This window comes from Mesoplodon densirostris, chromosome 16 (assembly GCF_025265405.1).
Source record: "Mesoplodon densirostris isolate mMesDen1 chromosome 16, mMesDen1 primary haplotype, whole genome shotgun sequence".
In the NCBI taxonomy this organism is placed as follows: Eukaryota; Metazoa; Chordata; class Mammalia; order Artiodactyla; family Ziphiidae; genus Mesoplodon; species Mesoplodon densirostris.
Genome location: NC_082676.1, coordinates 72,817,964 through 72,841,596, shown reverse-complemented (window position 1 = coordinate 72,841,596; position 23,633 = coordinate 72,817,964). Strand labels below are relative to the sequence as shown.

The window sequence follows — 23,633 nt, the reverse complement described above, 5'->3', positions numbered from 1 at the left end:
TTTAGGTCTTTAATCCATTTTGAGCTAATTTTTGTGTATGGTGTTAGGGAGTGATCTAATCTCATACTTTTACATGTCCCTGTCCAGTTTTCCCAGCACCACTTATTGAAGAGACTGTCCTTTCTCCACTGTACATTCCTGCCTCCTTTATCAAAGATAAGGTGACCATATGTCCGTGGGTTTATCTCTGGGCTTTCTATCCTGTTCCATTGATCTATCTTTCTGTTTTTGTGCCAGTACCATACTGTCTTGATTACTGTAGCTTTGTAGTATAGTCTGAAGTCAGGGAGCCTGATTCCTCCAGCTCCGTTTTTCGTTCTCAAGATTGCTTTGGCTATTCGGGGTCTTTTGTGTTTCCATACAAATTGTGAAATTTTTTGTTCTAGTTCTGTGAAAAATGCCAGTGGTAGTTTGATAGGGATTGCATTGAATCTGTAGATTGCTTTGGGTAGTAGAGTCATTTTCACAATGTTGATTCTTCCAATCCAAGAACATGGTACATCTCTCCATCTATTTGTATCATCTTTAATTTCTTTCATCAGTGTCTTATAATTTTCTGCATACAGGTCTTTTGTCTCCTTAGGTAGGTTTATTCCTAGATTTTTTATTCTTTTTGTTGCAATGGTAAATGGGAGTGTTTCCTTGATTTCACTTTCAGATTTTTCATCATTAGTATATAGGAATGCCAGAGATTTCTGTGCATTAATTTTGTATCCTGCAACTTTACCAAATTCATTGATTAGCTCTAGTAGTTTTCTGGTAGCATCTTTAGGATTCTCTATGTAGAGTATCATGTCATCTGCAAACAGTGACAGCTTTACTTCTTCTTTTCCGATTTGGATTCCTTTTATTTCCTTTTCTTCTCTGATTGCTGTGGCTAAAACTTCCAAAACTATGTTGAATAAGAGTGGTGAGAGTGGGCAACCTTGTCTTGTTCCTGATCTTAGTGGAAATGGTTTCAGTTTTTCACCATTGAGGACGATGCTGGCTGTGGGTTTGTCATATATGGCCTTTATTATGTTGAGGAAAGTTCCCTCTATGCCTACTTTCTGCAGGGTTTTTATCATAAATGGGTGTTGAATTTTGTCAAAAGCTTTCTCTGCATCTATTGAGATGATCATATGGTTTTTCTCCTTCAGTTTGTTAATATGGTGTATCACATTGATTGATTTGCGTATATTGAAGAATCCTTGCATTCCTGGAATAAACCCCACTTGATCATGGTGTATGATCCTTTTAATGTGCTGTTGGATTCTGTTTGCTAGTATTTTGTTGAGGATTTTTGCATCTATGTTCATCAGTGATATTGGCCTGTAGTTTTCTTTCTTTGTGACATCCTTGTCTGGTTTTGGTATCAAGGTGATGGTGGCCTCGTAGAATGAGTTTGGGAGTGTTCCTCCCTCTGCTATATTTTGGAAGAGTTTGAGAAGGATAGGTGTTAGCTCTTCTCTAAATGCTTGATAGAATTCGCCTGTGAAGCCATCTGGTCCTGGGCTTTTGTTTGTTGGAAGATTTTTAATCACAGTTTCAATTTCAGTGCTTGTGATTGGTCTGTTCATATTTTCTATTTCTTCCTGATTCAGTCTTGGCAGGTTGTGCATTTCTAAGAATTTGTCCATTTCTTCCAGGTTGTCCATTTTATTGGCATAGAGTTGCTTATAGTAATCTCTCATGATCTTTTGTATTTCTGCAGTGTCAGTTGTTACCTCTCCTTTTTCATTTCTAATTCTATTGATTTGAGTCTTCTCCCTTTTTTTCTTGATGAGTCTGGCTAATGGTTTATCAATTTTGTTTATCTTCTCAAAGAACCAGCTTTTAGTTTTATTGATCTTTGCTATCGTTTCCTTCATTTCTTTTTCATTTATTTCTGATCTGATTTTTATGATTTCTTTCCTTCTGCAAACTTTGGGATGTTTTTGTTCTTCTTTCTCTAATTGTAACATCTTTATTGGAGTATAATTGCTTTACAATGGTGTGTTAGTTTCTGCTTTATAACAAAGTGAATTGGTTATAAATATACATATGTTCCCATATCTCTTCCTTTTGAATCTCCCTCCCTCCCATCCTCCCTATCCCACCCCTCTAGGTGGTCACAAACCACCTAGCTGATCTCCCTGTGCTATGTGGCTGCTTCCCACTAGCTAGCTACCTTACGTTTGGTAGTGTATATATGTCCATGCCACTCTCTCACTTTGTCACAGCTTACTCTTCTCCCTCCCATATCTTCAAGTCCATTCTCTAACAGGTCTGTGTCTTTATTCCCATCTTACCCCTAGGTACTTCATGACATTTATTCTTTTTCTTTTTTTTTCCCCTTAGATTCCATATATATGTGTTAGCATACAGTATTTGTCTTTCTCTTTCTGACTTACTTCTCGCTGTATGACACTCTAGTTCCATCCACCTCACTACAAATAACTCAATTTCGTTTCTTTTTATGGCTGAGTAATATTCCATTGTATATATGTGCCACGTCTTCTTTATCCATTCGTTTGTTGATGGACACTTAGGTTGCTTCCATGTCCTGACTATTGTAAATAGAGCTGCAATGAACATTTTTGTACATGACCCTTTTTGAATTATGGTTTTCTCAGGGTATATGCCCAGTAGTGGGATTGCTGGGTTGTATGGTAGTTCTATTTGTACTTGTTAAAGGAACCTCCATACTGTTCTCCATAATGACTGTATCAATTTACATTCCCACCAGCAGTGCAAGAGTGTTCCCTTTTCTCCACACCCTCTCCAGCATTTATTGTTTCTAGATTTTTTGGTGATGGCCATTCTGACCAGTGTGAGATGCTATCTTGTAGTGTTTTTTTGTTGTTGTTGTTTTTTGTTTTGTTTTGTTTTGTTTTTTGGTACACAGTCCTCTCACTGCTGTGGCTTCTCCCATTGTGGAGCACAGAATCCAGACGCACAGCTTCAGCGGCCATGGCTCACGGGTCCAGCCGCTCCATGGCATGTGGGATTTCCCAGACTGGGGCACGAACCCATGTCCCCTGAATCGGCAGGCGGACTCTCAACTACTGTGCCACCAGGGAAGCCCATCTTGTACTTTTGATTTGCATTTCTCTAATGATTAATGATGTTGAGCATTCTTTCATGTGTTTCTTGGCAGTCTGTATATCTTCTTTGGAGAAATGTCTATTTAGGTCTTCGCCCATTTTTGGATTGGGTTGTTTGTTTTTTTGTTATTGAGCTGCATGAGCTGTTTATAAATTTTGGAGATTAATCCTTTGTCAGTTGCTTCATTTGCAAATATTTTCTCCCATTCTGAGGGTTGTCTTTTCATCTTGTTTATGGTTTCCTTTGCTGTGCAAAAGCTTTTAAGATTCATTAGGTCCCAATTGTTTATTTTTGTTTTTATTTCCATTTCTCTAGGAGCTGGGTCAAAAAGCATCTTTCTGTGATTTATGTAATAGAGTGTTGTGCCTATGTTTTCCTCTAAGAGTTTGATAGTTTCTGGCCTTACATTTAGGTCTTTAACCCATTTTGAGATTGTTTTTGTGTATGGTGTTTGGGAGTGTTCTAATCTCATACTTTTACTTCTACCTGTCCAGTTTTCCCAGCACCACTTATTGAAGAGGCTGTCTTTTCTCCACTGTATATTCTTGCCTCCTTTATCAAGGATAAGGTGACCATATATGCATGGGTTTATCTCTGGGCTTTCTCTCCTGTTCCATTGATATATATTTCTGTTTTTGTGCCAGTACCATACTGTCTTGATTACTGTAGCTTTGTAGTATAGTCTGAAGTCAGGGAACCTGATTCCTCCAGCTCCATTTTACGTTCTCAAGGTTGCTTTTGCTTTCGGGGTCTTTTGTATTTCCATACAAATTGTGAAATTTTTTGTTCTAGTTCTGTGAAAAATGTCAGTGGTAGTTTGATAGGAATTGGATTGAATCTGTAGATTGCTTTGCGTAGTAGAGTCATTTTCACAACATTGATTCTTCCAATGCAAGAACATGGTATATCTTTCCATCTATTTCTATTATCTTTAATTTCTTTCATCAGTGTCTTATAATTGTCTGCATACAGGTCTTTTGTCTCCTTAGGAAGGTTTATTTCTAGATATTTTATTCTTTTTGTTGCAATGGTAAATGGGAGTGTTTTCTTAATTTCACTTTCAGATTTTTCATCATTAGTGTATAGGAATGCCAGAGATTTCTGTGCATTAATTTTGTATCCTGCTACTTTACCAAATTCATTGATTAGCTCTAGTAGTTATCTGGTAGCACCATTGGGATTCTCTATGTATAGTATCATAACATCTTCAAACATTGACAGCTTTACTTCTTCTTTTCTGATTTGGATTCCTTTTATTACTTTTTCTTCTCTGATTGCTGTGGCTAAAACTTCCAGAACGATGTTGAATAATAGTGGTGACCCTGGGCAACGTTGTCTTGTTCCTGATCATAGTGGAAATGGTTTCAGGTTTTCACCATTGAGGACAGTGTTGGCTGTGCGTTTGTCTTATGTGGCCTTCATTATGTTGAGGGAAGTTCCCTCTGTGCCTACTTTATACAGGGTTTTTATCATAAATGCGTGTTGGATTTTGTTGAAAGATTTCTCTGCATCTATTGAGATGATCATGTGGTTTTTCTCCTTCAATCTGTTAATATGGTGTATCACGTTGATTGATTTGTGTATATTGAAGAATCCTTGCATTCCTGGAATAAACCCCACTTGATCATGGTGTATGATCCTTTTAATGTGCTGTTGGATTCTGTTTGCTAGTATTTTGTTGAGGATTTTTGCATCTATGTTCATCAGTGATATTGGCCTGTAGTTTTCTTTCTTTGTGACATCTTTGCCTGATTTTGGTATCAGGGTGATGGTGGCCTCGTAGAATGAGTTTGGGAGTGTTCCTCCCTCTGCTATATTTTGGAAGAGTTTGAGAAGGATAGGTGTTAGCTCTTCTCTAAATGTTTGATGGCCTGTGAAGCCATCTGGTCCTGGGCTTTTGTTTGTTGGAAGATTTTTAATCACAGTTTCAATTTCAGTGCTTGTGATTGGTCTGTTCATATATTCTATATCTCCCTGGTTCAGTCTCGGCAGGTGCTGTCTACAAGCTACCCACTTCAGACCTAGGGACACATAGAGACTGAAAGTGAGGGGATGGAAAAAGATATTCCATGCAAATGGAAATCAAAAGAAAGCTGGAGTAGCAATTCTCATATCAGACAAAATAGACTTTAAAATAAAGACTATTACAAGAGACAAAGAAGTACACTACATAATGATCAAGGGATCGATCCAACAAGAAGATATAAAAATTGTAAATATTTATGCACCCAACATAGGAGCACCTCAATACATAAGGCAAAAACCAACAGCCATAAAATGGGAAATTGACAGTAACACATTCATAGTAGGGGACTTTAACACCTCACTTTCACCAATGGACAGATCATCCAAAATGAAAATAAATAAGGAAACACAAGCTTCAAATGATACATTAAACAAGATGGACTTAATTGATATTTATAGGACATTCCATCCAAAAACAACAGAATACACATTTTTCTCAAGTGCTCATAGAACATTCTCCACGATAGATCATATCTTGTGTCACAAATCAAGCCTTGGTAAATTTAAGAAAATTGAAATCGTATCAAGTATGTTTTCCAACCACAACACTGTGAGACTAGATATCAATTACAGGAAAAGATCTGTAAAAACTAGAAACACATGGAGGCTAAACAATACACTACTTAATAACAAAGTGATCACTGAAGAAATCAAAGAGGAAATCAAAAAATACCTAGAAACAAATGACAATGGAGACACTACAACCCAAAACATATGGGAAGCAGCAAAGGCAGTTCTAAGAGGGAAGTTTATAGCAATACAATCCTACCTTAAGAAACAGGAAACATCTCGAATAAACAACCTAACCTTGCACCTAAAGCAATTAGAGAAAGAAGAACAAAAAAACCCAAAAGTTAGCAGAAGGAAAGAAATCATAAAAATCAGATCAGAAATAAATGAAAAGGAAATGAAGGAAATGATAGCAAAGATCAATAAAACTAAAAGCTGGTTCTTTGAGAAGGTAAACAAAGTTGATAAACCATTAGCCAGACTCATCACGAAAAAAAGTGAGAAGATTCAAATCAATAGAATTAGAAATGAAAAAGGAGAAGTAACAACTGACACTGCAGAAATACAAAGGATCATGAGAGATTACTACAAGCAACTCTATGCCAATAAAATGGACAACCTGGAAGAAATGGACAAATTCTTAGAAATGCACAACCTGCCGAGACTGAACCAGGAAGAAATAGAAAATATGAACAGACCAATCACAAGCACTGAAATTGAAACTGTGATTAAAAATCTTCCAACAAACAAAAGCCCGGGACCAGATGGCTTCACAGGCGAATTCTATCAAACATTTAGAGAAGAGCTAACACCTATCCTTCTCAAACTCTTCCAAAATATAGCAGAGGGAGGAATACTCCCAAACTCATTCCACAAGGCCACCATCACCTTGATACCAAAACCAGACAAGATGTCACAAAGAAAGAAAACTACAGGCCAATATCACTGATGAACATAGATGCAAAAATCCTCAACAAAATACTAGCAAACAGAATCCAACAGCACATTAAAGGGATCATACACCATGATCAAGTGGGGTTTATTCCAGGAATGCAAGGATTCTTCAATATACACAAATCAATCCATGTGATACACCATATTAACAAATTGATAGAGAAAAACCATATGATCATCTCAATAGATGCAGAAAAATCTTTCAACAAAATCCAACACGCATTTATGATGAAAACCTTGTAGAAAGTAGGCATAGAGGGAACTTTCCTCAACATAATGAAGGTCATATATGACAAACCCACAGCCAACATTGTCCTCAATGGTGAAAACCTGAAACCATTTCCACTATGATCAGGAACAAGACAAGGTTACCCAGGGTCACCACTATTATTCAACATAGTTCTGGAAATTTTAGCCACAGCAGTCAGAGAAGAAAAAGTAATAAAAGGAATCCAAATCAGAAAAGAAGAAGTAAAGCTGTCAATGTTTGCAGATGACATGATACTCTACATAGAGAATCCTAAAGATGTTGCCAGAAAACTACTAGAGATAATCAGTGAATTTGGTAAAGTAGCAGGATACAAAATTAATGCACAGAAATCTCTGGCATTCCTATACACTAATGTTGAAAAATCTGAAAGTGAAATTAAGAAAACACTCCCATTTACCATTGCAACAGAAAGAATAAAATATCTAGGAATAAACCTACCTAAGGAGACAAAAGACCTGTACGCAGAAAATTATAAAACACTGATGAAGAGAACATTTTGAAACAATTATTTGGAAATGTTTCCATTGCAACAGTGTTGCCAATAATGATACTGCCTATTAAAACAATATTATCTGCTCACCTTTAAAACCTGGAAACAGAATTTTTCTGTGTTAAAGCATCCAAATTAAGAGTGATAGTGTATTTTAAGCCCACTTATTAAAAATATTAAAGTGCCACATATCCTGATCAATTTGCATAAGTGAGTGATTGACATCAGGGAAGATGGAAATTAGCAGCCTTGTTTCAACAAAAACCTTCAAACAGGTAGACGGCATTAAAATATGGATAGTGTGATTTAGTAAACACGGCCAACAGTGTTCTTCCTCCACTGAGGTTTGTATAACTGAGCAATAACCTCCCTTCTTGAAACAAACAAAACTTTTCATATATATTTATTTTTAATTTTGGTTTATATAAGTTTTGTAATGTATATATTGTAATATATTACAAATATTACAAATAAATAATCATAAGTATGTTAGGGGGTATGTACTCAAAATATTTTAAGGATTGGGTGTGCCACGTTTAAGTTTGGAGATCACTGGTCTGGAGTTGTGTTTCTCAAACGAGGGAACCAGTTTAGGAAAGGTTACTTAAAATGAAGATACCTGGGCCCTAACCTGGACCTGCTGAATAGGAAGGACTCTCTAGGACTGGGCCCAGGCTTGTATATCTTCAACAAGTTCCCTTCCAATTCTGATGAACACCAGAATTTGAGAACCATTTTTCTAGAAAATAAAGCCCAGCTCCTTAGGTGGACATTCAGAGTCCCACCATGGCCGTGGTCTGCTTGCTGTTCTGGTCTCCATCAGCCCCACACATGGAAATGCTGTAGCCTCAGAAACTGCCTCTTTGCCCATTTCCATGGCTCAGCCCGGCACCCAGCATGAGGCTGATCAAGAAGTGTTGACCCAACTCCTACAAGCAAGGTGCCAGGCTCTGACACATCTCTGCATTTCACACATGCAGTTGCATGAACTCTTTTTTTTTAATTTTATTTATTTTTGGCTGTGTTGGGTTTTTGTTGCTGCATGTGAGCTTTCTCTAGGTGTGGTGAGCAGGGGCTACACTTCATTGCAGTATGTGGGCTTCTCATTGCAGTGGCTTCTCTTGTTGTGGAACATGGGCTCTAGGCACATGGGCTTCAGTAGTTGCAGCATGCAGGCTCAGTAGTTGTGGCACATGGGCTTAGTTGCTCCATGATATGTGGGATCTTCCCAGACCAGGGATCAAACCCATGTCCCCTGCATTGGCAGGCAGATTCTTAACCGCTGCACCACCAGGGAAGTCCCTCAACTTTTCTTTTTGAAATTTCTTTTCCCTGTTCCTCCCATCAAATTCTTATTGATCCTTCATTCTATGTTTAAATGTTGTGTACTCTGTTACTCACCACTCCTATGTCCTTGTTGTATGACTTACCTCATTTTATTATATTTATTTACTTATACATTTCCCTCTTTTAATTACAAGCTCCATGAGTATTTGACACTGTCTCTTTTCTTTTTTTTTTTTTTTGTCAATCTTCAGGTAACATTTATTGATTGCTTGTTTTGCTTTTTGCTTTTCTGAAATTTATTTTTATTGAGATAACATTGATTTATAACATTATATGTTTCATATGTACAACATTATATTTCTACTCCTGTATACCCTACAGTGTGCTCACCACCAAAAATTTAGTTTCTATCCATCACCATACAGCTGATCCCCTTTACCCATTTCGCCATCCCTGCCCCACCCCTCCCCCTCTAGTAACTACTACTCTGATCTCTGTTATCTAGGTGTTTGTTTTGGTTTGTTTTGGTTTGTTCATTTATTTTGTCTTTTGTTTTTTTATTAGTTCTTTGTATTCCACACATGAGTGAAATCATATGGTATTTGTCTTTCTCTATCTGACTTATTTCACTTAACATAATACCCTCAAAGTCCATCCATGTGGCCACAAATGGCAAGATTTCATTCTATTTTGTGACTAATATTCCACTGTGAATATATATGTATATATTCATATACATATACATACCACATCTTCTTTATCTGTTCATTTATTGATGGACGCTTTGTTTGTTTCCATATCTTGGCAGTAAATAATGCCACAGTGAACATAAAGGCGTATATATCTTTTCAAATTAGTGTTCTCATATTCTATGGATAAATACCCAGAAATTTCATTTCTGGGTTATATGGTAGTTCTATTGTTAATTTTTTGAGGAATCTCTATATTGTTTTCCATGGTGGCTACACTGGTTTGCATTCCTACCAACAGCGTATGAGGGTTCCCTTTTCTCCACAACCTCACCAATACTTTTTATTTCTTGTATTTTTTATAATAGCCAATCTAACAGGCATGAGATGATTTTAACCTTGTAGTTTTGATTTGCATTTGCCTAATAATTCGTGATGTTGAACATCTTTTCATGTACCTGTTGGCCACCTGTATGTCTTTGGAAAAATGTCTATTCAGCTACTCTGCCCGGTTTTTAATTGGGTTGTTTGTTTTTTGTTGTTGTTGAGTTGTATGAGCTCTTTATATATTTTGGATATTAATGCCTTATTGGATATACCATTTGGAAATATCTTCTCCCATTCAGTAGGTTATCAGTTCATTTTGTTGATGGTTTACTTTGCTGTGCAGAAGCTTCTCAGTTTTATGTTATCCAATTTTTAAATGTTTGCTTTTGTTTCCCTTGCCTGAGGAGATTTATCTAGAAAGATATTGCTAAGACCAATATCTTAGCAATGTTAGCAAACATAGGCATACTGCCTATGTTTTCTTCTAGTAGTTTATGGTTTTAGGTATGGTTAAGACTTACATTCAAGTCTTTAATCCATTTTGAGTTGTTTTTTGTGTATGGTGTGAGATGGTGATCTTGTTTTATTCTTTGCCTGTACCAGTCCAGTTTTTCCAACACCATTTATTGAAGAGACTATTCTTTCTCCATTGTATGTACTTTGCACGTTTGTCATAAATTAATTGTCCATAACCGCATGGGTTTTTCTACCAATACCATGCTATTTTGATTACTATGGCTCTGTGATTTAGTTTAAAATCAGGGCATGTGATACCTCCAGCTTTGTTTTTCATTTATTTGCTTTTTGTTTTGTTTCATTTTGTTTTGTTTTCCCCTTTAGGATTGCTTTTGCTATTCAGAGTCTTTTGTGGTTCCATATAGACTTTAGAATTTTTTATTCTATTTCTGTGAAAAATGTCTTTGGGATTTTGTCAGGGATTGCATATAATCTGTAGATTGCTTTAAGTAATATGGACATTTTAACAATGTTAATTCTTCCAATTCATGAGCATGGAATATCTTTCCATTTATTTGTGTCTTCTCCAATTTCTTTCAACAGTGTCATCTAGTTTTCAGTGCACAAAAAAACTATCTCATTCTTGTGTGCACCATTCCCTACCCAGCCACCTTCTCCACTCCTCCTTCCCTGCCCTGCCTCAGCCTCTGGAACATCATTAGTTTTGGGGATATGCAAAAGCAGATGGAGGGTGAGCCAACCTGGAAGAAAATAGTAGAGGGAATTTAAGATCTTTTCATACTCTTAAAGTCCAGTTAAAATAGAGAAACAGAGCTTCATTCTTAATTCTGAATAGAAATATTTAGATGCCTAGGACTAAACTGAGACCTCACTGTCTTTTGGTTGTAGGCTGTGTCTTTAGATTTTATTTTGAAAATATTAACTTTGGAGAATCTGATTCTTAGACAAGTAATCTTTTAAATATGTTCCTTAGAATTATACTACCTACAACTCTCAACATGATAAATACTATTTTAATGTAGTGATTTTCTAAATCCTAGAGATATTAATTCCGTATAAGGTTTTCCAGTTTTATTGTGTGATTGTTATATAATAATCTCCTGTAATACATTGTTTTTTTAATGAACATCTTCTCCCTTATCCTGGTGTTAAGGATAGTACATTTTTAGCTAATGAAAAACTAGTACTAACATGTTAAAAGACTTACCCCAAATTATATATGAGTGCAGTTAAGCCCAAGCTTCCTCTCTTCCTCTGTTCTTGAATGCAGAAATCTACCCCTCAAACATGAGATACCCTGATGCACCCCCAAGGCTAGGATTTCTCCACTGAACCACATACAATTCCTATTACCTTTTCTCTGTCCATCTGTAACCCCTTCCCTACTCCCCAGCTCGATCTCTTGTTTTCTATTTCGAATGACCCAGCTGAGGCCTGCCATTGGCACCACCAACCTTGTCTAGCCCAGAGTACAAAGTTTTCTGGCCCCAATGGATATCATGGTTGGAGATCTTCCCCCAAAATATTTTTTTAATTGAAGTATAGTTGATTTACAATGTTGTGCCAAAATATTTTTTAATAAGAGTAGAGTCTATGTAGATTAACTGTAGATTTTGGTAATTTCCATGGCTCACTAGGAATTTTTTCATGGTTTCTCTTAAGGGTCAAGACGAAAGTACAGAAAAGTACCTTTATATCTGATTTTTATGTCTGATAATCTGAAGATTGTGTTGTCCGTATAGACAGCTTTTTCAGATTCAAGAAGTAAACTGAAATTTTAGATGTCACCAGATTCATGGATGTTTCTCACATCATCATCATCATAGTAATAATAATAATAATTTGTTGAGCACTTCAGTTTGCCAGGTACCTTATAGAGATTACCTCTTTCCATCCTCACAAAAGCCCTGTGAACTGGAGGCTGATACTCTCCCATCACACAGAAGCAGTACATGTGGCCCAGACAGATGAAGTGTCTTTCCCAGGGTCACAAATTTATACAGCAGCACAGCCAGATTGTAGCCCTAGGTGGTCTAGCTCCTGAGATTTTGCATTAACTTCTGCATCTCATATCAAAACCCCATTTTCAGTTTTTAGAAATGAGTTAGCAATTTGAAAATTATTTTTAAAAAATACAGAGGATGCTGTTTCAAAGGGTCCCTAGAACATCTTGATTCACTTGAATTTGCAATGTGTCCTACATTTCTGGATGCTTTTTCAAATGCTTACTGTACTTTAATTTGCAGGCCCAAGAAGCTAATATTAAAAGCTTTCAAACAATATTGGTTCGTCTTTAAAGACACGTCTATGACCTACTTTAAAAATAAGGAACTTGAACAAGGAGAACCAGTAGAAAAACTAAATCTTAGAGGTAAGAGGGTCCAATATCTTGGTATGGCTTGTCATGGCCCAGCAAGTGGATGAAAGCCAAGACTCCCACCAGTGAAGCAGGTTCACTCCCAGAGGGATCTCTTATGTCACAGGTTGTCAGTGACCGCCTGCCTGCAGCTCCTCCTCCCTGTGAAACATGGACCTGAAATGCAAACCAGTGAATGGTTATTTATGTTATGCTGTCCCTTCTTTCCCAGTGTGCCCAAGTCTCGGAAGTGGTGGTAACTGGTGTCATAAACGTAGTACATGAGACACTGTTGGATCCTGAAAAGCGCTCTGAATTCCAAAACAGTTATGTCTAATTCAGTATCACTTTTGTGTCTGATTTCTGAAAGTGGCTGTGAGTGTACTGTAACTCCATTAACTAAAAATTTAATTAACTAGTGCACTCAATTCCCTTATCATTGTGACAATCAGAGGATTCCCTCTGCTTTAATTCATTTCAAAGCTTATATTCAATAATTGATTATATGAGTTAGAATAGCCAAACCAACCTGAAAAATGAATTCAACTGATGATTATTTAAGAAATCCATAAGAGAAATATTTTTATTTATCCATGTTATGTTCATAACTTATCTAGTTATCCTTTAATTAATGTTATCAGCCTGCTCCTCAGTTTTTCAGAAAAGAACCAAATCTGAGGAGCTTATGTTCAAAGTCTTTATTTTAGATGCACATCTGATATTTGTCTAAGCGATCTCTCAGAACTCAGTTCTGTCCTTGACTTTTATCATTCAGGCTGTGAAGTTGTGCCAGATGTAAATGTAGCAGGGAGAAAATTTGGAATCAAGTTACTAATCCCAGTTGCTGATGGTATGAATGAAGTATATCTGAGATGTGACCACGTAAGTAAAACCACAAAAATGGTAAGTCACTTCACTTTTATTAAGCCTCAGGACAAACCGTCTCAGGTGTTTTCTCAAATGAGAGCACTCATCAGTCAGCTACTGCTGTGTAACAAACAATCACAAAACTCACAAAGACACATACCAATAAACGTTCTGCAGGTGGGCTGGAGATTGAGTGATCCAGGCTGAGGGCATCTGGGCAGATCTTCTTCAAGCCATCCACCTGGCTCGGCTGGCTCCTTATTGCAGGCTGAGCTCACGGGATTTATTCTGCGTCCCAGGCTGCCTGGGGAGGAGGCTCTTCTCATAGGGATGGCAGAAGTGCCAGAGGGGAACTGGGAATGTGTGAGATCTCCTAAATCTTAAGCTTGCAGTCAATCGGTAGGTACACTGTCATTTCCACCCATGCTCCATTGACTAAAGCACATCCATGGCCAGGCCCAAAGTCAAGAGATGGGAAATTACACTCTGACTCTGGTGGGAGGGAATGTAAAATTACGTGGCAAGAGGTGTGGATGCTAGGAGGGTGAAGATTGAGGCCAGTGATTCAGTGAACCACACCTACTGCTGCCCTGGAGAATTAATTCAATTCTTCACCTGCATCCCCTCGGCTTCTGGGACCACTCTCTTTAGCTCCCTGAGGTAACAAATGAGCACAGACATTAAAGAACAATAGAGGCTACCACTAACTGGTTCAGCACCACCAATGGACCTGATTCCTACCATGGGATTAGAATCTTTACTAAGGATAGGCCAGGGGAGAAATAATATGAGAAGTCCGTTAATGATTTTTCCTCATTTTTTTCTGTCATAGAGATAAGATGTGATATGAAAATGGAAATATGTGTCAAGGACGCTATCGGATAGTTTGGGTTTTCACCTGTCTGTGCCCCATGGAGCTCCTTTGTGTCCTTGGTTCATCTTTTTTTTTTTTTTTTTTTTTTTTTTTGGTTGCATCAGGTCTTAGTTGCAGCAGGCGGGCTCCTTAGTTGCAGCTCATCAGCTCCTTAGTTACAGCACACGGGCTTTTTAGCTGTGGCTCGCAGGCTCCTAAGTTGCAGCATGCAAACTCTTAGTTGCAGCATGCATGTGGGATCTAGTTCCCTGACCAGGGTTCGAACCCGGGCCCCTGCATAGGGAGCATGGAGTTTTATCCACTGCACCACCAGGGAAGTCCCTCCTTGGTTCGTCTTTAAATGCAAAGTTCTCCACACGGAATTTCTTAAAGTTGACATTCGTATTCTCTAGCCCCGTGGTACCTAGAAATTCAACACAGGACTCAGAAGCTCTCATTGGACTTTAAATTATGTGGTTAACAGCCAGTCTGAATGTGTGCCACTTCGTATCTTCCCTTGCTGGGAAGGTGACGGTTTTGTATCATAGAGATGAAAGCCCAGGTCCTGCTCTGTTCCCAGCATGGCTGCTTTGCATTTGAACTTACTTCTCAGCTCTCTGGTGTTTGCTGCAGGAGAGTCAGTATGCCCAGTGGATGGCTGCCTGCATCTTGGCATCAAAGGGCAAAACCATGGCAGACAGCTCCTACCAGCCAGAGGTCCTTAACATCCTTTCATTTCTGAGGATGAAAAACCGGAGCTCAGCATCTCAGGTGGCTTCCAGTCTCGAAAACATGGATATGAACCCAGAATGTTTTGTGTCACCTAGGTGTGCAAAAAAGCACAAGTCTAAACAGGTACTGCTAATCTGGTTGGGGTGATTGCAGAAAATTCTGTATTTTCTGAAATAAAATAAATAATTAAAATGACTGAGATCATCATCATGAAAAATCAGCTGATGGGGAAATTTGACTATGAACTGGGTATTAGATGATATTAAGAAGTTATTGTGAATTTTGTTAGCAGTGACTATACTGCTAACTGAACATGGCAATATTCTCAGAATAAACCTAATTTTAAAATAATGATTTAGTCCCCATAAGTTAAAATTGTAAGTTATGCTTCCATAAGAGTGGGTTGAAAGTTACACAGATAAACTGATTCAAGTAGAATCATTGTCCATGGAGACCACAGACCCCAGAAAGAAGAACTCAGGACTCTTCATCTACATAAAGCTTAGATACTTATGTGTTGGTCCATCTTCCTGTTTCTCCACAGTGATTTGCATGTATTATAGAAAGAGAGAGAGAGAGTGAGTGAATGAATGGGAGGAATTGTCTTTGTGGAGCTGTAGTTTGGCCTTGCATTCATTCTTCTCGTTGCGGACCCGGGGCTAATGGGATGATTGCTGTAGAGGGTCAGTGCCTGCTAAGGAGAATTTGACATCTCCCACTTCTGCTTAGCTGGCAGCCCGCATCCTGGAGGCCCATCAGAACGTGGCCCAGATGCCCCTGGTCGAAGCCAAGATGCAGTTCATTCAGGCATGGCAGTCTCTACCTGAATTCGGCCTCACCTACTACCTTGTCAGGTGATTACAATGCTCACTTGCCTCTCTCACTTTCTGTTCAATTTTAAGTGGTTTCATGGAGCCCAGTTTATTCTCATTTGGTCTAGAAGGTAGATCTCTTTTTTTTTTTAATTTTAGAATACTGTCCTTTCACAAATGGCCCAAACACTTTTGACTGCTCATGACAGTCTTCCATACCTCTGTTCACAGTGCCTACCAGATCTCTCTGCTTCTCCTGGGTCCCCTAAGTTTTCAACTTAGCAGCAAGAGTGATCCTTTTAAGATCTCAGTCAAACCACGTCAGGCCTCTGCTCACCACCATCTGAAGGCATTGTGTCACATTCAGAGTAAGAGCCAAATCCTTACAGTGGCCCTATAAGACCTTAGTGCTGGAATTTCACATCCTCTCCTCTCCTTCACTGTGCCCAGCCACACTGGCCTCCTAGCAGGGCCTTGAGCCTGAGGAAAAAAAAAAACCTCTGGCTTTTGCACTGGCTGTGCCCTCTGCCTAAGATACTTTTTCCCCAGATATCCACATGGTTCACTCCCTCACAGACATTAGTTCTTTGATCAAATCTCCCTTCTCACTGAGATCTTCCCTCTCGATTTAAAATTGTAACAACCTCATTGCCAGTATTCCCTGTCCCACCTCTGTGCCTTATCCTCCTTTATGACCTTATCTGGCATGTATATTTCACTTCTTCATGACCCTCTCCCCCAACTAGAACACAAGCTGCATGAGGTCAGGAATCTTCTGTCTGTTTAGGTCACTGCTGTATTCCCAGTGCCTAGAAGGGTACCTAGCATACACAGTTGGTGCTAATTTGAATTAATTGACTTGACTGCCTCTTATTTTGCTTTCCTCTGATGTCAATTTCACTTAAATAATGTCTGCAGGACAGCCTACTCTCCAGCCTTCATATTCTATCCTAATAAAAACGCCCTTCTATAGAAAGTTCATCCCTCATTGTCTGTTCTTCAGAAATGATTGGAAATGTTGGTATTCTCTTTAAGAAGTTGTATGTGAATGAACATCATGTTACAGAAAGCCGTTACATATTTTAATTATTTTTTTCAGATTTAAAGGAAGCAAGAAAGATGACATTCTGGGAGTTTCATATAATAGGTTGATTAGAATCGATGCAGCCACTGGGATTCCAGTTACAACATGGAGATTTACAAATATGAAACAGTGGAATGTAAACTGGGAAATCCGGCAGGTAAAGTGAAAGTTTTTGGTACATTCAGCATTGAGCCTATAAATATGTGTTCCCTCAGAACTGCAGCATATTTTGATTTTAAGAAGGTGTTATTATACTTAGAACTCAGAAACCACACATATATGGTAATTGTCTGCTAAAATAATCACATGCAGTTCTGGGCAGTTTCCTAGCAAGCACAGACCAGATGCTTTTGAATTAACACAAGTGGGCTTAGTCTCCATACAGACAGACTCTAAAATTGCTGAGCAGTTTGATTAATTTCCTTCAACTCAATGTATGATTATGTAAGATTTAGGCTGATAATTACTTAGCTGAAACTACCTGAGATGTAAATATCATACAAAATAAATACAAAACAGGCGTCATCTGACTGGCTGCCAAGAGGTGTAACTGGTTGAGAACTCAGAGTCTCAACTGCCCAGCTGGAGAGCATTCCAGTCCCAAAGGGGAAAAATATCAGAGAAGCCAGCCAGGTACACAGGGGTCATGGAGGAAACTTAGCCTCTGAGTTCGGGAGCCCTCAGCCCCCATCATCTCCACCCTAGGAACCAGGTCAGGCTATGCCTGCATCACAGGACGTGCTAGACCAAGTCAGACACACCTGAGTGTCCTGATGATTTAAAACATTCTGCTGTTGCTGATATAGGATCTTTACTGCATTCCTTCGGCATTCCCATTTTTCCAGTATAAAGCTGTCAATGTAGAGTGAGAATAAGAGACTCACATTTTTCTTTTTTTAATAACCATGGATTCCTCTCAGCAGGGCTGTTGACCATCTGGACTCATTTGCAGAACAATGTTCTGAGATTAGGTGGCCTCTAAGGCAGTGACTCGAAAACCTTGTTGTACCCTCAAGGTCGTGTAACTCTGACTCTGGGAAATGCAAATCAAAACTACAATGAGGTACCACCTCACACCAGTCAGAATGGCCATCATTAAAAACCCTATAAATAACAAATGCAGGAGAGGATGTGGAGAAAAGGGAACCCTCCTACACTGTTAGTGGGAATGTAAGTTGATACAGCCACTATGGAAAACAGTATGGAGGTTCCTCAGAAAACTAAAAATAGAATTACCATATGATCCAGCAATCCCACTCCTGAGCATATATCCTGACAAAACTCTTAATTCAAAAAGATATATGCACCCCTATGTTCATAGCAGCACTATTCACAATAGCCAAGACATGGAAACAACCTAAATGTCCATCAACAGCTGAATGCACAAAGAAGATGTGGTACATAGGTACAATGGAATACTACTCAGCTATAAAAAAGAACAAAATAATGCCTTTTGCAGCAACATGGATGCAGCCTGAGATTATCATACTAAGTGAAGTAAGTCAGAAAGAAAAAAACAAATACCATATGATATCACTTATATGAGGAATCTAAAATATGACACAAATGAACCTATCTACAAAACAGAAACAGACTCACGAACATAGAGAACAGACTGGTGGTTGCCAAGAGGGAGAGGATTGGGGGAGGGATGGAGTGGGAGGTTGGGGTTAGCAGATGTAAGCTTTTATATATAGAATGGATAAACAAGGTCCTACTGTATAGGATATAGAGAACTATATTCAATATCTTATGGTAAACCATAATGGAAAAGAATATTTTAAAAAGAATGTATGTATGTATAACTGAATCACTTTGCTGTACAGCAGAAGTTAACACAACATTGTAAATCAACTACAATTTTTTAAAAAAATCATCCAACTGTGCACCTTAAATAGGTCTGTTTATTATACATCTGTTATACCTCAATAACACTGTTTGGAAAAAAAAATCTGATTCTGGGAATTACTGAGATCAGTGATTCTTTTTTTGTTTTTTTGTTTTTAAAATAACATTTATTTTTTAAAAGTTAACATGTGCATAATAGGAAACCGAAAAACACAAGAAGCAAAAAACATAGTCATCCATAATCATAAGCAGTTTACCGTTTGATGTGTCCTTCTAGGTCTCATTTGTGTATCTATACAACTAAGCATCCATTTTCATATAAGTAAGATCATACCGTTATGTACTGTGCTTTTTCAGACATCAGGAATATTTACCATTTCAACGTCCCAAAGCTATTTGAGTATTTTGATAACCAAGAATACGCTACACCAACTCAATCTACAAGGAAGAAAATGTAATCCTGCCTTTCTTGGCAACAAAAATTTCATAAAAGACAAAAATGGCAATAGGCCTCTAGATAAAGATATTGGTAGAGTTATGGTTAAAATACTACATTTCCTTAATGTTCCATTAAAACTGAGACAGAAAGCAAAATATAAATACGAACACATCCACATACATGCCTCCCTTTATACTTCCTTCTGCCCTCTGCTGCTAACCTAATGAACTAGTCCTGACGTACATTTCTCAGAGATGGTTTAACAATTCCATATCCAAGATGCTGCTTTTTTTATCAGTTGTCACAAAGATATTTACCAATTGGTTAATTCACTAGCTCTACTTTTTATCATACATTGTCACCTCAGGATATCTAAAAGCTTAGATGTTGCAAAATAAAGAATGAGCCCTGCAAAAGACTTTTGCTGGTGTGTACTAGTGAACATTTCAACTTATCCATTGCTCTACATGTTACATGCCTTTGGTTTAACTTTACTGTATATATTATGTACATACTGGACAAATGGATCCTAATTTTATAATATCTAGTCTCTAGATATTAAAGGGGTTGCCAATGTAGGACAAAAGTAGAGTTAGTAAACTAACACATTTTGTACCTTTGTGTTAAAATTCATTGAAAGGCCGTCTTTTGAAAAGGACCTTTGGAAATGAAATTGTAAATCACATCGAAGGGACACATATGCCTGTACTCACCCACTGTTGGATGATGGAAAAAAGTCATTGGGAGAAATGAAGGGTTCTAGACTAGAATGTTTCTGTGTAGATCAGTGATTCTTAAAGGTCCCCAACTGATTCCAGTGGGCAGCCAAGGTTGAGAATGGGTGAAGCTTCAGTTTCCTCCAGTGTTAGAGTTTATGACTTCCAGCTGGGAAGGAGTGAGGGCCATGGCTGCAGGAAAATTCACGTGGGCCTTTTCCTCTCCACTAAAACATCTGCAAAGCGCTCTGCCCCTCCACACAGGGAGTGCTCAGACAGTTCTTTCATCTAAACAAGAGCCAGACAGGAAATATCTTTTGTGTTGAGCGTTAGAATGTTTTGCCCGGTGTGCAGCAAAGCTGACACCACAAGAGGGCGCCAGAGAGCAGAGACGTTTTCTGTAAGCTTTGATGCAAGCGGTGGGTTTTGCAGGGTTTGGGGAAACCCATCTGTCAGCACCTCCGCAGTCCTCAGCTCTGGGACCATCTCCAGCCAAGCGGCTTCTTTCTCATTCGTCCTTGTCAGAGCTTAAGCATACCTGTGCCTTCCTCTTCCAGGTGGCGATCGAATTTGACCAGAACGTCTCCATCGCATTCACCTGCCTGAGTGCGGACTGCAAAGTCGTGCATGAGTACATCGGGGGCTACATTTTCCTGTCCACCCGCTCCAAGGACCAGAATGAAACGCTCGACGAGGACCTGTTCCACAAGTTGACCGGCGGCCAGGAGTGAGCAAAGCAGGCCTGCTGGGCCTACACAGAGGGCGGGCCTACCTGGACGTTGGGTCAACAGCCTGCACCATGTGTACATTCCAGGCTAACAGCATATATTCACCACCGGACACCCAGACCCTCGCCTCATTTCCAGCACCCTGCCTAGCACATCCCTCTCCTCACGCTGCCCTCTGCTACCCGCTGCGGAAGGGGCCTCAGTTAACCTGTTCTGTAATGCGGGGCAGGAGAGAGGACACTGCTCGGCCTTACTCTAAGGCTCCACGTGTAGCTATGACCTGCAGAACCTGCAAGTGCATGGCTAGAAGCTGTCCGTGTGCTTCTCTGCTTTGTTGCTAAGTCAAAGGAAAGACAGGTTAAAAGCACATGTAGCAAGGACAAATCTTACTCCCCAAACTCAGGTATGAAAAGAAATATGTCTTTCCCTAACAGAAGTGCCTTTAACTACCATCTTGTGAAAATGGCAGAGGGAGCCCCCGCATACACTTTTGTCCCGTAGGTCAAAGTCTGGGGGTGAAGGTCTGGGGAAAGGTGGGGTTACCTGGTACCAGTTAGTGACAAGGGATCAGAGTAGTGGCCCTCAGTGTCATCAGTCCCGAGTGACATCTGCCAAGGTGACCATTGACCCATCTGGTCTTGGACATTGGTTACTGCCCCACCTGCAAGTCCCATTCCATTCCTCGGGAGCCTTCAGCCAGGATTAAAGGGGATCCCTTAAGTCCTTCTAAAGACACAGTGACACAAGGGTTCAGGGAAACCCATTCCTCAAACCCACTCCATGTCTCAACAGCTTCTACTCTGGGTTGGGGCTCAGGAAGATGGGCTCAGTTCTCTCTTCATAAAAACCACCTCCCAGCATCAAGGCTTCCAGTGAGGTCTCCACCCCAGCCAGTCAGGGAGAGAAGAATAGGACACAGGGGAGCCCCGTACCCAAAGACCACCAACTTAATGGCTCTCAGCTTCCCCAGGGGCTTCTGTCTACTTAGGGCCTCTGGCTGGTCTGTGGGGTAGGGAAGCCTTGCTCTTATCACTACCCAGTGTTCTGGATTTGTGTCTGTTTATATGACTCACGGCCTTTCCCCTAAAGGCCTTTGGCTTTGTAAATCAAAAGCTGATAATGGACTTTTTTTTTTTTCTCTACTTTTTGCTCTGTTGTCTCTACCTTGAGACATGAATGTGGGCCAATTAACAGCTGCCTCAATTGTCATTTTCTGTTTGGGTTCATCAGTGTTGGGAGGAGTGAGTTTTAAGAAGGTAAAAAGCAGTACTGGGGTTAGAGGGAAATATCAGATGTATTTTATTATGTTTTTATAAATATTCTCCTGTCACACAAGGATGTGGGTTGCAAGGGTAAGACTGAGACTCTGTTTCCATTTTGAAGTTCTTTTAGGATGCAAACCTCAGGGGGCCTGGCTGGACTTCAGATGCCCAAAAACATTGACTGTTGCTTTATTTTCTAACAAAATTGTTTGAGAAGAGAGATCTCTGCAATTCTGGGGGCCACCCCGAGACAGCCTTGGCTGGGGACCTTTGAGCCCTGAGCCAGAAGGTGTCACTGGAAATTCCTCTTTCAGCCTCTCCTTAGAGGCGAATGTTAGTGAAGAATCTTCAGGCAACACCTGAACTTCTGAGGCCTAGCTTAAAGCCTAGATGTGGCTCGGGCACTTGGAAAATCTGGTCCATGTCAAAAAGAACTGAGTTTGAAACGTTTTGTACAGAAACCAGTGCCAAGTGAACTGCGTTGAACTTGGTGGTCATTTCTCCATAGTCCTGGGCTCCATTATTTTAGAGACTAGCTGGGCCCGACATTAAAGTAATGCTCCTTGATGTCACAGTTTCCCTGTCTGCTGTCAAATGCAGCTCTGCCTAATTTACCAAAGCTAAACCTTTGGTTCAACCTTCTTCCTTAGCTTTTCCTAGTTGTCTGACATTTCCATGAAAACACTCAAAAGAGTTGACCAGTTTAACCAGACTTTCAGGGGAGCATTTCTTCCACAACTCCACAGCCACATCCCAGAGGAATAAACAAGCATGGTAGGAAAACCTTAAACACTGCTCTTCCAAAGAGCAACTTAAGGACTTTTTTTTACATTGGGTGCAAAGGTCACCTGACTTCCTATGATGAAATTTGAAATTAATGTGTGCCTTTCAACCCTGTTTGATTTCTTATCTACAGTACATGGGGAAGTCTGCATTTTTGTGTGTGTTATTTTATATGACTTTTTAAATTAAAAGGTTTATATAGATTTGAATATGGTCTAATTGCGTCCCCTCCAGTCTGTTGCCTCTAAAAAGGTGAATATTTTCTCCATTATGAAAAAGGAGTGCAACTTTCAGGTTTAACATGTGCTTTTCCTCACAATTCCAATATCTGAGCTATTCTCTGCAGTGAGATTGACTTAGAAACCTCATTTAACCATTGTTTTCAACCGTTTTCTCATTGACTGTCACTAGATTTCCTGACATATCGTGAGCTCTTTTTATCCGGGTCTACCTTTTGGAAAAAGCAAAAAAATAGCCAGAGGCAGAGGGGCATCAGAGGGCCTCTGATTTGATGACCAAATGTCACGGGCACATCTTTGATTTAGTGATAGATGGTCCATAAGGGTTAGGAATGTGTAGTTTTTAGATATCCCTTCATGCAGTTCTTTTTTTTTAATTTAACTGCAGTTGATTTACAATATTGTATTAGTTTCAGGTATACAGGTTCTTATCCATTATAGGTTATTACAAGACATTGAATATAGTTCCATGTGCTATATAACCCTTTGTGCAATTCTCACATCAACCCACAGGGAGCAGAAACGGCTTGCCTTCTCATTTCACAAAGGAGAAACCAGGCTCCGAAGGTGAAGTAACTTGCCCAAGGTCACACCAAGAGTAAGCAGTAGAACCAAGATTCAGAGCCAGGTCTTAACTCCAGAGACCCCTGAGCTTAACCCAGCAAAACCCACCCCTCCATTTCTAGCCCTGCTCAGCCTTGAACTGCCTGCCCCACCCCCAGCACCAAGGCAGGCCTCTCCTGAGCTCAGTGTCCCCATGTCACACACCAGTGGGGGAGGGCCAGGGAAGTCAGAGGATTGGCTGCCCCAGAGGAGCT

The 23,633-nt window shown here is 39.5% G+C and overlaps 1 protein-coding gene across 1 annotated transcript in view; it reads left to right on the top strand.

The window, feature by feature from the left end:
- FERMT1 (FERM domain containing kindlin 1) overlaps positions 1-22,733 on the top strand; it is a 58,189-nt gene extending 35,456 nt beyond the window's left edge. Inside the window, exons 10-15 of the mRNA XM_060120370.1 lie at positions 12,343-12,467; positions 13,228-13,334; positions 14,806-15,027; positions 15,634-15,758; positions 16,816-16,957; positions 20,361-22,733. Coding sequence (XP_059976353.1) covers positions 12,343-12,467; positions 13,228-13,334; positions 14,806-15,027; positions 15,634-15,758; positions 16,816-16,957; positions 20,361-20,534 — 895 coding nt within the window. The 3' untranslated portion in view covers positions 20,535-22,733. The remainder of the gene's footprint in view (positions 1-12,342; positions 12,468-13,227; positions 13,335-14,805; positions 15,028-15,633; positions 15,759-16,815; positions 16,958-20,360) is intronic.
- The last annotated feature ends 900 nt before the right edge of the window (positions 22,734-23,633 follow it).